The sequence below is a fragment of the Eriocheir sinensis genome, chromosome 22 (assembly GCF_024679095.1).
Source record: "Eriocheir sinensis breed Jianghai 21 chromosome 22, ASM2467909v1, whole genome shotgun sequence".
Taxonomy (NCBI): domain Eukaryota; kingdom Metazoa; phylum Arthropoda; class Malacostraca; order Decapoda; family Varunidae; genus Eriocheir; species Eriocheir sinensis.
Genome location: NC_066530.1, coordinates 3,094,413 through 3,105,942, shown reverse-complemented (window position 1 = coordinate 3,105,942; position 11,530 = coordinate 3,094,413). Strand labels below are relative to the sequence as shown.

At 49.9% G+C, this 11,530-nt stretch overlaps 1 protein-coding gene and 1 long non-coding RNA gene across 2 annotated transcripts; one reads left to right on the top strand and one right to left on the bottom strand.

Annotated features, from left to right (window-relative positions):
- Window positions 1-1,017: 1,017 nt before the first annotated feature.
- On the bottom strand, window positions 1,018-2,262 carry LOC127002264 (uncharacterized). The gene is made up of 3 exons (XR_007755934.1): window positions 1,983-2,262; window positions 1,163-1,208; window positions 1,018-1,070 (listed from the first exon to the last, which is right to left on the bottom strand). It is a non-coding gene; the product is annotated as an uncharacterized LOC127002264 (long non-coding RNA).
- Window positions 2,263-6,153: 3,891 nt separating this feature from the next.
- On the top strand, window positions 6,154-10,144 carry LOC127001949 (MFS-type transporter SLC18B1-like). The gene is made up of 2 exons (XM_050867221.1): window positions 6,154-9,268; window positions 9,314-10,144. Exon 1 carries the CDS (start codon window positions 6,597-6,599, stop codon window positions 8,013-8,015), a length of 1,419 nt encoding a protein of 472 aa, XP_050723178.1. The 5' UTR covers window positions 6,154-6,596; the 3' UTR covers window positions 8,016-9,268; window positions 9,314-10,144.
- Window positions 10,145-11,530: the final 1,386 nt, after the last annotated feature.

Sequence of the window (11,530 nt, the reverse complement as noted above, 5' to 3'; positions counted from 1 at the left end):
TCCTCTGTACCGTGAACCTAAAGTATTTGGCGGTTAGTTTGACGATTTCTCTGTACCGTGAACCTAAAGTACTTGGCGGTTAGTTTGACGATTTCTCTGTACCGTGAACCTAAAGTGTTTGGCGGTTAGTTTGACCCATCCTCTGTACCGTGAACCTAAAGTGTTTGGCGGTTAGTTTGACCCATCCTCTGTACCGTGAACCTAAAGTGTTTGGCGGTTAGTTTGACCATTCCTCTGTACCGTGAACCTAAAGTGTTTGGCGGTTAGTTTGACCCATCCTCTGTACCGTGAACCTAAAGTGTTTGGCGGTTAGTTTGACCCATCCTCTGTACCGTGAACCTAAAGTATTTGGCGGTTAGTTTGACCCATCCTCTGTACCGTGAACCTAAAGTATTTGGCGGTTAGTTTGACCCATCCTCTGTACCGTGAACCTAAAGTGTTTGGCGGTTAGTTTGACGATTTCTCTGTACCGTGAACCTAAAGTATTTGGCGGTTAGTTTGACCCATCCTCTGTACCGTGAACCTAACGTGGCGGTTAGTTGACCCCATCTCTGTACCGTGAACCTAAAGTATTTGGCGGTTAGTTTGACCATTCCTCTGTACCGTGAACCTAAAGTATTTGGCGGTTAGTTTGACCCATCCTCTGTACCGTGAACCTAAAGTGTTTGGCGGTTAGTTTGACCCATCCTCTGTACCGTGAACCTAAAGTATTTGGCGGTTAGTTTGACCCATCCTCTGTACCGTGAACCTAAAGTGTTTGGCGGTTAGTTTGACCCATCCTCTGTACCGTGAACCTAAAGTGTTTGGCGGTTAGTTTGACCCATCCTCTGTACCGTGAACCTAAAGTGTTTGGCGGTTAGTTTGACCCATCCTCTGTACCGTGAACCTAAAGTATTTGGCGGTTAGTTTGACCCATCCTCTGTACCGTGAACCTAAAGAGTTTGGCGGTTAGTTTGACCATTCCTCTGTACCGTGAACCTAAAGTATTTGGCGGTTAGTTTGACCATTCCTCTGTACCGTGAACCTAAAGTGTTTGGCGGTTAGTTTGACCATTCCTCTGTACCGTGAACCTAAAGTATTTGGCGGTTAGTTTGACCCATCCTCTGTACCGTGAACCTAAAGTATTTGGCGGTTAGTTTGACCCATCCTCTGTACCGTGAACCTAAAGTGTTTGGCGGTTAGTTTGACCATTCCTCTGTACCGTGAACCTAAAGTGTTTGGCGGTTAGTTTGACCATTCCTCTGTACCGTGAACCTAAAGTATTTGGCGGTTAGTTTGACCCATCCTCTGTACCGTGAACCTAAAGTGTTTGGCGGTTAGTTTGACCCATCCTCTGTACCGTGAACCTAAAGTATTTGGCGGTTAGTTTGACCATTCCTCTGTACCGTGAACCTAAAGTGTTTGGCGGTTAGTTTGACCCATCCTCTGTACCGTGAACCTAAAGTGTTTGGCGGTTAGTTTGACGATTTCTCTGTACCGTGAACCTAAAGTATTTGGCGGTTAGTTTGACCCATCCTCTGTACCGTGAACCTAAAGTGTTTGGCGGTTAGTTTGACCCATCCTCTGTACCGTGAACCTAGTGTTTGGCGGTTAGTTTGACGATTTCTCTGTACCGTGAACCTAAAGTGTTTGGCGGTTAGTTTGACGATTTCTCTGTACCGTGAACCTAAAGTGTTTGGCGGTTAGTTTGACGATTCCTCTGTACCGTGAACCTAGTGTTTGGCGGTTAGTTTGACGATTTCTCTGTACCGTGAACCTAAAGTGTTTGGCGGTTAGTTTGACGATTCCTCTGTACCTTGAACCTAGTGTTTGGCGGTTAGTTTGACGATTTCTCTGTACCGTGAACCTAAAGTGTTTGGCGGTTAGTTTGACGATTCCTCTGTACCGTGAACCTAGTGTTTGGCGGTTAGTTTGACGATTTCTCTGTACCGTGAACCTAAAGTGTTTGGCGGTTAGTTTGACGATTTCTCTGTACCGTGAACCTAAAGTGTTTGGCGGTTAGTTTGACGATTTCTCTGTACCGTGAACCTAAAGAAACACTCATTAGAACCAGACTAACTTACTCTTTGACCTTTGCAAATAGTTGGCGCGAGAGGTGGAAGCGTCTGAAAACACCTGAGGGTTCACACCTGTTGATTACACAGCGTGACCACCTGAGTATTTTGATGCAAAGTGACTCGCAGAAAGGAAGGAGATTATGTGGATTTATTTTAACATTTCGTGCTGAATGTGAAGATTAGAGTTCGGAGGAGCTACGTGATGGTGTGTGTGTTAGAATGAGAGAGAGAGAGAGAGAGAGAGAGAGAGAGAGAGAGAGAGAGAGAGAGAGAGAGAGAGAGAGAGAGAGAGAGAGAGAGAGAGTGCGTGCGTGCGTGCGTCATGTGCGCTTCACCACAACACTGCGCAGAAGAGTGTAAGGAAAATCACGTGTTGACTGACTGACTGACTGACCGACTTACTGACTTGAGTGACTGACTTATTACCTTACTGACTGACTAAATGACACCGAATAACTGAATGACTAACTGATATAGCAACTGACTGACTGACTGACTGACTGACCGACTGACTGACTTGAGTGACTGACTTATTACCTTACTGACTGACTAAATGACACCGAATAACTGATAGACTAACTGATATAGCAACTGACTGACTGACTGACTGACTGACTGACTTATTACCTTACTGACTGACTAAATGACACCGAATAACTGAATGACTAACTGATATAGCAACTGACTGACTGACTGACTGACTGACCGACTGACTGACTTGAGTGACTGACTTATTACCTTACTGACTGACTAAATGACACCGAATAACTGATAGACTAACTGATATAGCAACTAACTGACTGACTGACTGACTGAACGACTAACTCTACGTGAGCTAAATCTACCATATTAATTAACCTAGATAGAGTTACCCCCCCCCCCCCTTACCACCATCCCCCCTCGCCCCCCCCCCTCTTACCATTACGAAATTAAAACAGGAACTACTCTCCATATCAGACCCCATGACGCCGTTTTTCGCAAATATCTTTCAAACGAAGACTCGGATCAGCATGGGACTTTGGCACAGATTGCTTCACACACTCCGCTAATTTTTGACGTTATTGTGCACTGCCGGATGCGGTTAATTATGGCGTTTACTCTTGACTGTGATGGCAAAACCTGCGTGAGCCACTTACACATTCGAACAGGTGAGGCGTGACGTGTTTGTGACGTGTATCCACCAACTACCTCCACCCCTGGCTTCCCCTACTCCCACCCCTCCCTTTCCCTCCCACCAACCCTCCTTCTCCACCGCACCCTCTCCTCCCGCCCTCTTTCTCCCCCATACCTGCCCCCCCCCCCTCTCTCTCTCTCTCTCTCTCTCTCTCTACTATGGCGGATAACTCGAAAGTACATGCTAAGTATGGTCTGGTGTTTTATGCACACGACCCTGATTCCTGTTCCGGCGTAACTGGATGTTGCTTAAGTGCTGTGTGAGGTTTGTTTGGCAATTATATACCCATTGAAAGTTGTACGAGTATATGGCCCTCCCTCCCACAGGTTACGTTGAGCGTATGATGGGATGAAGCACGTAGCTGACGCTTGATCATTTATAGGAAATCGCGTAAGAGACGGAAAGAAACAACGTTGGAATTGATTGCGGGAATTCATTGCAGAGTAAAAACGTGAAACGAAATTGGAGAAATATATGAATAATTTATTCTGATGTTAGGAAAAGACTGCCATACGATGTGTTCATGTAGATATGTTAAAAAGTCATAGCAAACAAAAATAGATAGCGAGTATATGATGGGTGGATTAATAATGTAAATGACTGACCACATAGGCTGTTACTTCAACATTCATCACCATCGACAAACAGGCCATCCTCGTCATCACTGCTGATGCTGATGCAGACGGGATATAATTTCTATTTATCTGCCATTAATTCAAGTCACACGTGTGCATGGGGTCATATCTCGTGTACAGCACAAGTGTTTGTGGGAAAGAGAGAGAGAGAGAGAGAGAGAGAGAGAGAGAGAGAGGGGGGGGGGAGGTATGGGGGAGAAAGAGCGCGGGGGGAGAGAGTGCGGGGGAGAAGGAGGAGGGAGGGAAAGGGAGGGGTGGGAGTAGGGGAAGCCAGGGGTGGAGGTAGTTGGTGGATACACGTCACAAACACGTCACGCCTCACCTGATCGAATGTGTAAGTGGCTCAGCAGGTTTTGCCATCACAGTCAAGAGTAAACGCCATAATTAACCGCATCCGGCAGTGCACAAGAACGTCAAAAATTAGCGGAGTGTGTGAAGCAATCTGTGCCAAAGTCCCATGCTGATCCGAGTCTTCGTTTGAAAGATATTTGCGAAAAACGGTATGTAATAGGGTCTGATATGGATTATAGTCATGTATGAGCAACAGACATCCCCCGTTCCTTGCCCCCCTCTCCCCCTTCCTCCTCAGACAGCATGACCTCCCCCTCCCTCTCCCCCTCCCCGTGCTGGCTCTGACCTATCTCGCTGATGCTGAATGCTGACCAGGGAAATTATTGACCTGCTGACCTCTGAGCTGACCTATCACCTGTAATTGACTTCTTCCTCCTCCTCCTCTTCCTCTTCCTGCTCCTCCTCTTCCTCTTCTTTTCCTCCTCTCCTCTTCCTCTTTCCTCCTCTTCCTCATGTTTCTTTTCTTCCCCCTCCTCCTCCTCCTCTCCACCTACATTTTTACTTTTTTTCTTCTTTTTCCACCTATTTTTTTCCTCCTTTTCTTCTTCTTCTCCTCCTCCTCCTGCTCTTCCTTCTCCTCCTCCTCCTCCTCTTCATCTACATTTTTTCTCTTCTTCCTCTTTCTTCTCTTCCTCATTCTCCTCGTATTCATCTGCATTTCTTCTCCCCCTCCTCCTCCTCCTCCTCCTTCATTTTCTCACCCTCTTCTTCTTTCTCTGCATTTCTTCCGCTGCCTTGACACTGAAAGGCTTCGCGCGCGCACACACACACACACACACACACACACACGTATTATGACCATCCTTCAGTCTCATTGTTGCTGTGTGTGTGTGTGTGTGTGTGTGTGTGTGTGTTCGTAAGTTGTCCAGATTTACCGCTTTGGAGATTAAGTGATTACCGTTTGTCTGTCTTATCAGAGAGAGAGAGAGAGAGAGAGAGAGAGAGAGAGAGAGAGAGAGAGATCTTTAGTTTCAGAATATTCTTACCTTGGAACACCTCCTCCTCCTCCTCTTCCTCCTCCTCCTCCTCCTCCTCCTCCTCCTCCTCCTCCTCCCGGTGAAATATTTTGGGGGTTGAAAGGAAAGTGATACCTCGAATGTGAGATTGTATTTCTCTCTCTCTCTCTCTCTCTCTCTCTCTCTCTCTCTCTCTTAGTGACATAACTGCTGATTCTCCTCTTCTTCCTCCTCCTCCTACTCCATAACAAAGAAAGAAGAGGAGGAGGAAGAGGAGGAGGGGAAGGGGGAGGTAATAATCAGTTATCCCTTCCTCCTTCCGACAAACTATCTTCCCTATTCACCTTCTCCTCTCCCTCCTCCTCCTCCTCCTCCTCCTTGCTGTGTCTACGCATTGAATGATTTGCAAAGTTAGGTAAAGTTCGCCATCACTTGAGAGAGAGAGAGAGAGAGAGAGAGAGAGAGAGAGAGAGAGAGAGAGAGAGAGAGAGAGAGAGAGAGTAGCGGAAGAAGCTCCACTAAGGTTGCTTCATGTTGATAATAAAAGTAAAAAATTATCTTGTTATTGGGCGAACCGTTTCCTTGTAATGTCTCGAGACAAGGACGAGGACGAGTCGAGGAGGAGGAGGAGGAGTTGGAGGAGAAAGAGGAGGAGGAGGAGGAGGAGGAGGAGGAGGTAGTCACTCTCCCCCCTCCCAAACAATTCCCCAGTTACCTGCGGCTCCCTCCTCCCCTTCCCCTCTCTCCCCCTCTCCTCCTCCTTTTCCTCCTCTCCTCCATTCCTCAACATTCACCCTCCTCCGGTGTCTCCCTCTCCCCCATTCTTACCGCTCTCTCCATTTTACCTCCACCCACACCTCACTTTCCCTTCTCTTCCTCCCCTCCTCTCTTCTCCTCCTCTCCCGTTGTCTTCCTCTCCCCTTCTCCTCCCCCCCCCAAAGGTTGTCGTTCACAGCGTCACACACACACACACACAGGAGGTCCTCGCACGGCCTTCGTCACGTCGGAAGTTTCTCCGGGCACAGGAACGTTGCCATGGCCGCCACGAGCGTCTGGCAACAATGGCGGGGCAGGACTTGCCTCTGCCCCGCCAACTGACCAGTATTCACCCGCCGCCCGCCACTGCAGCACTGCGTCTCGCTGCACACGCCACTCACTGGTGCACACCCGCCCCCCTGCCGGCCGCCCTTCACTTCGTCAGCCGCCAGCCCACCGTCTGCTTGGTCACTGTCTCCCCGCGTGGTCGTCGTGCACAGTAAGCAGGGAGTCGTGTGGCTTCCCACACCCTCGGTCACTGTTGCTGCCTCGCCGTCGCCGCCGCCGCCGTCACCCCTCCCTTCCCGGTGCAGCTGCCTACTCCACCTCGCCTCCCACACCCTCCTCCTCGTCGCCGGTCTAGTCCACCGGCACCACACCCGCCGCCATGTCCTCCCCGAAACCCGCCGAGCCCGACGTCGCCGCCGCTTCCGGCAAGTACTCACGGCGGCAGTGGGTGACGCTGGTGGTGTTCAGCCTGGCACAGTTCTGTAACGCCGTCTGCGTGTCTCTGCAGGCGCCCTTCTACCCCGGCGAGGCCGAGAAGAAGGGCGCCACGGCGTCGCAGTACGGGCTGGTGTTCGGAGTGTTCGAGCTGACGGTCTTCCTCGTGAGCCCCATCTACGGCCGCTTCATGACGCGCCTCGGCCCAAAGTTCATCAACAACGCCGGCATCTTCATCGTCTCCGTCATGTGCATCGTCTTCGGCTTCCTGGACCGGATCAAGAACAGCGACACCTTCATCGGGTTCTCCTTCGCTGTGAGGATCGTGGAGGCGATGGGCAACGCCGCCTTCATTACCTCCGCCTTCAGCATCATCGCCAAGGAGTTCCCCAAGAACGTGGGCGCCGCCTTCGCCACCATGGAGACCTTCTTCGGCCTGGGGCTCATCGTGGGCCCCACCGTGGGTGGCGCCCTCTATGAGGTGGGTGGCTACACACTGCCCTTCGCGGCCATGGGCGGCGTCCTGCTCGGCGCCGCCGTTATCACCACCTGCTTCCTGCCCTCCGAGGGCGCCGAGGCCACGCCCGAGGCCCAGGCAGGCCGCGGCCAGTTCTTCGCGGCGCTGCGGCTGCCGTCCATCTTCCTGGCGTGTTTCGCCATCATCTCGGCCTCCATCAGCATCGGCTTCCTGCAGGCAACGCTGGAGCCCCACCTGCGGTCCCTGAAGCTGTCGCCCGTGCAGATGGGCCTCATGTTCATCCTAAACGGCTCCACGTACGCCCTGCTGGCGCCCTTCTGGGGCATGATGTGCGACAAGTACCTGGCGCCGCGCACGCTCATCACCTTCGGCGCCGTGGTGGTCGTCCTCTCCTTCACCTTCGTCGGGCCCATGCCCTTCCTGCCCATCAAGCTCAGCCTCCCCCTCTGCATCGTCTCCCTTATCATACACGGCATCGGCTTCGGCGCCGTCCTCGTCTCCACCTTTGCCGGGGCGCATCGCGACGCCCTCGCCCACGGCTTCCCCGACGACCTGGGGACCTACGGCCTCGTGTCCGGCATCTGGACCTCCACATTCGCCCTCGGCTGCTTCATCGGGCCCTCTGCCGGCGGCGTCCTCATGGACTACATCGGCTTCGACTGGACCACGGTGCTGGTGGCGGCGCTGCACGTGATGGTGGCCCTCAGCACGGGGATCTACCACTGCTGCGCCACGCCGCCCCAGGTCACCTACCCGGCTATACACGACAGCCTGGCGCGGGATAAGGACGAACGGCAGACGCTGCTGGTGCCGGGCCGCGACGACGACGACTCCACGTACGGTAGCGCCGGGTCCTCGCGGGAAAACCTAGGCACGCTGCCCTAAAGACCGCCCCTCAGCACCCCTGACGTCGTGCAGGGGGCGCCAGCTGTCGTCAGCAGAGGGCGCGGTCCTCTAATCTGGAGGGGCCTCTGTTCGGCCACCAATGGTCTGACAAATATCAGGCGGGGCCGCGGGCGTGAGAACACGCCCACACCGCCCGGCACGGCCTTGTGATATTCGGCAGGCACGCCGCCGCCCTGCCCCCCTCGTGCCGCGGCGGCCCTGCACGCGCGCACACCAGCTGTTACTTGCTCAGTTTGTGAATAATGTATTTTATGTGTTGTACCGTTACCTGACGTTTATGAAGTCGACGTATATATATATATAATAGTTTATTAAACCGATCGTTTAAGTAGGCGTGCGTTTGTCTGTATTCCCGTGTGTGTGTGTGTGTGTGTGTGTGTGTGTGTGTGTGTGTGTCACCGTCCAAAGTGGCCCTCCTCACTACAGCTGCTGCTGCTGCTATGCCCTCTGCAAGTGACCTTCAAGTTGATGCAACCCCCCCAACCCCCCCACACAGCCCTACCACCCCCACCCCACCACCACTCCACGGACCCGCTGCCGGCTGACCCATTCTTGCTCTGGAGGAGGAGAAGAATAAGTTGGAGGCAAGGAGGAGGAGGAGGTGGTGAAGGAGGAAGACCTGCCGGAGGAGGGAGGAGGTGGTGAAGGAGGAAGACCGGCCGGAGGAGGGAGGAGGAGGAGGAGGAGAAGGAGGTGATGGTGATGGAGGTGCTGGATAAAAACGTGTGTGTGAATGGAGAGGAGGAGGAGGTGCAGGCGGCGGCGATATCTGGGGTGTGCACACAAGAGAATCCGTCAAGGCCGGCGTGATACACATGTACACACAGACGTGAGTCGTAAAAGCGTGTGCGTAGATAATTTAGCACAAGACGTACGTACATGTGTGTGTGTGTGTGTGTGTGTGTGTGTGTGTGTGTTCAAGCTGTCATGGTCGTTTTGTGTAATGCTTTAGGAGGATTAGGCGGAGCAGAAGGTGGAAGGAGAAGAAAAAAGAAGAGAATAAGTATAATCAGAGTGACAAGAAGAAGGAGGAGGAGGAATAGGAGGTTTGGTGGGTGGAGCAAGAGGAGGAGGAGGAGGAGGAGGAATAGGTTTGGTGGGTGGAACAAGAGGAGGAGAAGGAGAAGGTTTGGTGGGTGAAACAAGAGGAGGAGGAGGAGGAGGAGGAGGAGGAGCAAAAGGAGGATTGGTGGGTGGAACAAGAGGAGGAGGAGGAGGAGGAGGAGGAAAAGGTTTGGTGGGTGGAACAAAAGGAGGAGGAGGAGGAGAAGGAGAAGGTTTGGTGGGTGAACCAAGAGGAGGAGGAGGAGGGCCTAGTAGAGTGACCTTGACAAGTCCTCCCTGATCTAGAAAAGAAAATGGAGTGTGTGTGGTCAGTTTTTCTCGTTTTTTTGTAGGCTCAGCTCTCTCTCTCTCTCTCTCTCTCTCTCTCTCTCTCTCTCTCTCTCTTTCCGTGCGCTACTAATTTTAACACCACTTGGATATCGTCTTTCAATATTCTACTAACTATCGACACCGCCTCCTCCTCTTCCTCCTCCTCCTCCTCCTCCTCCTCCTCCTCCTCCTCCTAAACAAACCAGCCCTTCACGCCTCTTCTTGTTGACTTCAGTAGGACTTTCACCGTCGTTTATTTACTCAGAACCAAGGGCGAGAGAGAGAGAGAGAGAGAGAGAGAGAGAGAGAGAGAGAGAGAGAGAGAGAGAGAGAGAGAGAGAGAGAGAGACTGTTTATTCCTTCTCCTGACAGTTTTTGATAAGAAGTCGTTTTGAAGAAGGAAAAGAGGAAAATAAAAGGAAATAGAGAAAGCCGAGAAAATAAAGACGGTAAAGAGAAAGAAAAGGTGAAGAGAAGAAGAATTGGGGAAAAAAGAAGAAACGAGGATGATTTGATCTTTGAGAGAGAGAGAGAGAGAGAGAGAGAGAGAGAGAGAGAGAGAGGACAGGTGTACATACGAGGTGACAGGTGGTTTTTTTTTATACCTAATATAAATTATAAAATATGGAAGGAAATTATTATATAAAAAATATTTGTTTATAATATACAAGAATAAAAAAAAAAGTTTATACTATACCATTAAGTGAAAAAATAATAAAATGTATGAAAGTGTGGGAGAGGGACTTCTTTCTTGCATCCTCTATAACCCCCCTCTAAAAAAAAAAAATAAAGACCGAAGAAATAGAAATGGAAAAAAAAAGGAAGATCGAAAAATTTATTCCTGTCATAGAGAGAAAAAAAGTTGCTGCTGAATACAAATACATAAAAGTAAAAACAAAGAAAAAAAAGGATTCAAAGGAGACTACATTTTTTTCCACGTGTATTTTTCCTTATAGAGCAAAACATCCAACACCATAAATAAGATAAAAAAAAAAGTTATATTCCTTATCGAACTTGAAAACTGTCCATACAGAAGACAAGATGAATGTAAGATGTGTGAAACGAGGAAGAATAGTGTTTTGAACGAGAGAGAGAGAGAGAGAGAGAGAGAGAGAGAGAGAGAGAGAGAGAGAGAGAGAGAGAGAGAGAGAGAGAGAGAGAGAGAAGATACGATTTTTACATATTTTTAAAGACATAATTAGGGAAAGAAGAAGAAAGAAAAAATAGTTACACAGAAGGAAGGCTAAATCTAATACAAGCTTCTGCCCATTCTGAAACGCATGGTAAATTTACAGGAGCCAGGTGGTGGGAGAGAGAGAGAGAGAGAGAGAGAGAGAGAGAGAGAGAGAGAGAGAGAGAGAGAGAGAGAGAGAGAGAGAGAGAGAGAGAGACGAAAGGAAAAAATAAGGTGAGGAAGTGGAGTGAGGAAATGAAGCAGGGAAGGGAATAGAGAAGAGTAAGGAAAGAGAAGGAAAGACGAAGAACGGGGAAACATGGAAGAGCAGGCAACTGTGAGGGGAAGAAAAAAAGAAAAAGCGAGGTGAGGTAGGAAATGAAGGAAGAGAAGGAATGGAGGAAAGTGAAGGAAAGGAGACGAAAGACAAACTGATGGAAGAGGAGGAGGAAACATGGAAGACTAGGAGGAGCAAAAAAAAAAAAAGAAGCCAGTTGAAGGAGTAAAATGGAGTTAGGAAATAAAGGAAGAAAGGGAACGAGGAAAAGAGAGGAAAGTAAAGAAAATACGACGAAGGACAAATCGAGGGAAGAGGAGGAAAAATGCAAGAGGCGGAGCAAAAAAAAGCAAGTTGAGGGAGTAAGATGGAGTGAGGAAATAAAGGAAAAAAGGGAAGGAGGAAAAGAGAGGAAAGTAAAGAAAATACCACGAAGGACAAACTGAGGGAAGAGGAGAAGGAAAAATGCAAAGTGAGGGAGGAAGATGGAGTGAAGAAATGAAGGAGGAAAGGGAACGAAGGAAAGGGAGGTCAGTGAGGGAAAGAAGACGGAGGAGAAATTGACGGGAGAAGGAAACATTTAAGAGCAGGCAGCAGAAAGAACCTGATGGCCTATAACGAAGCTGCCTGATATAGAGATTTAATAAGTTCGTCAGTGATCGGCGGAGA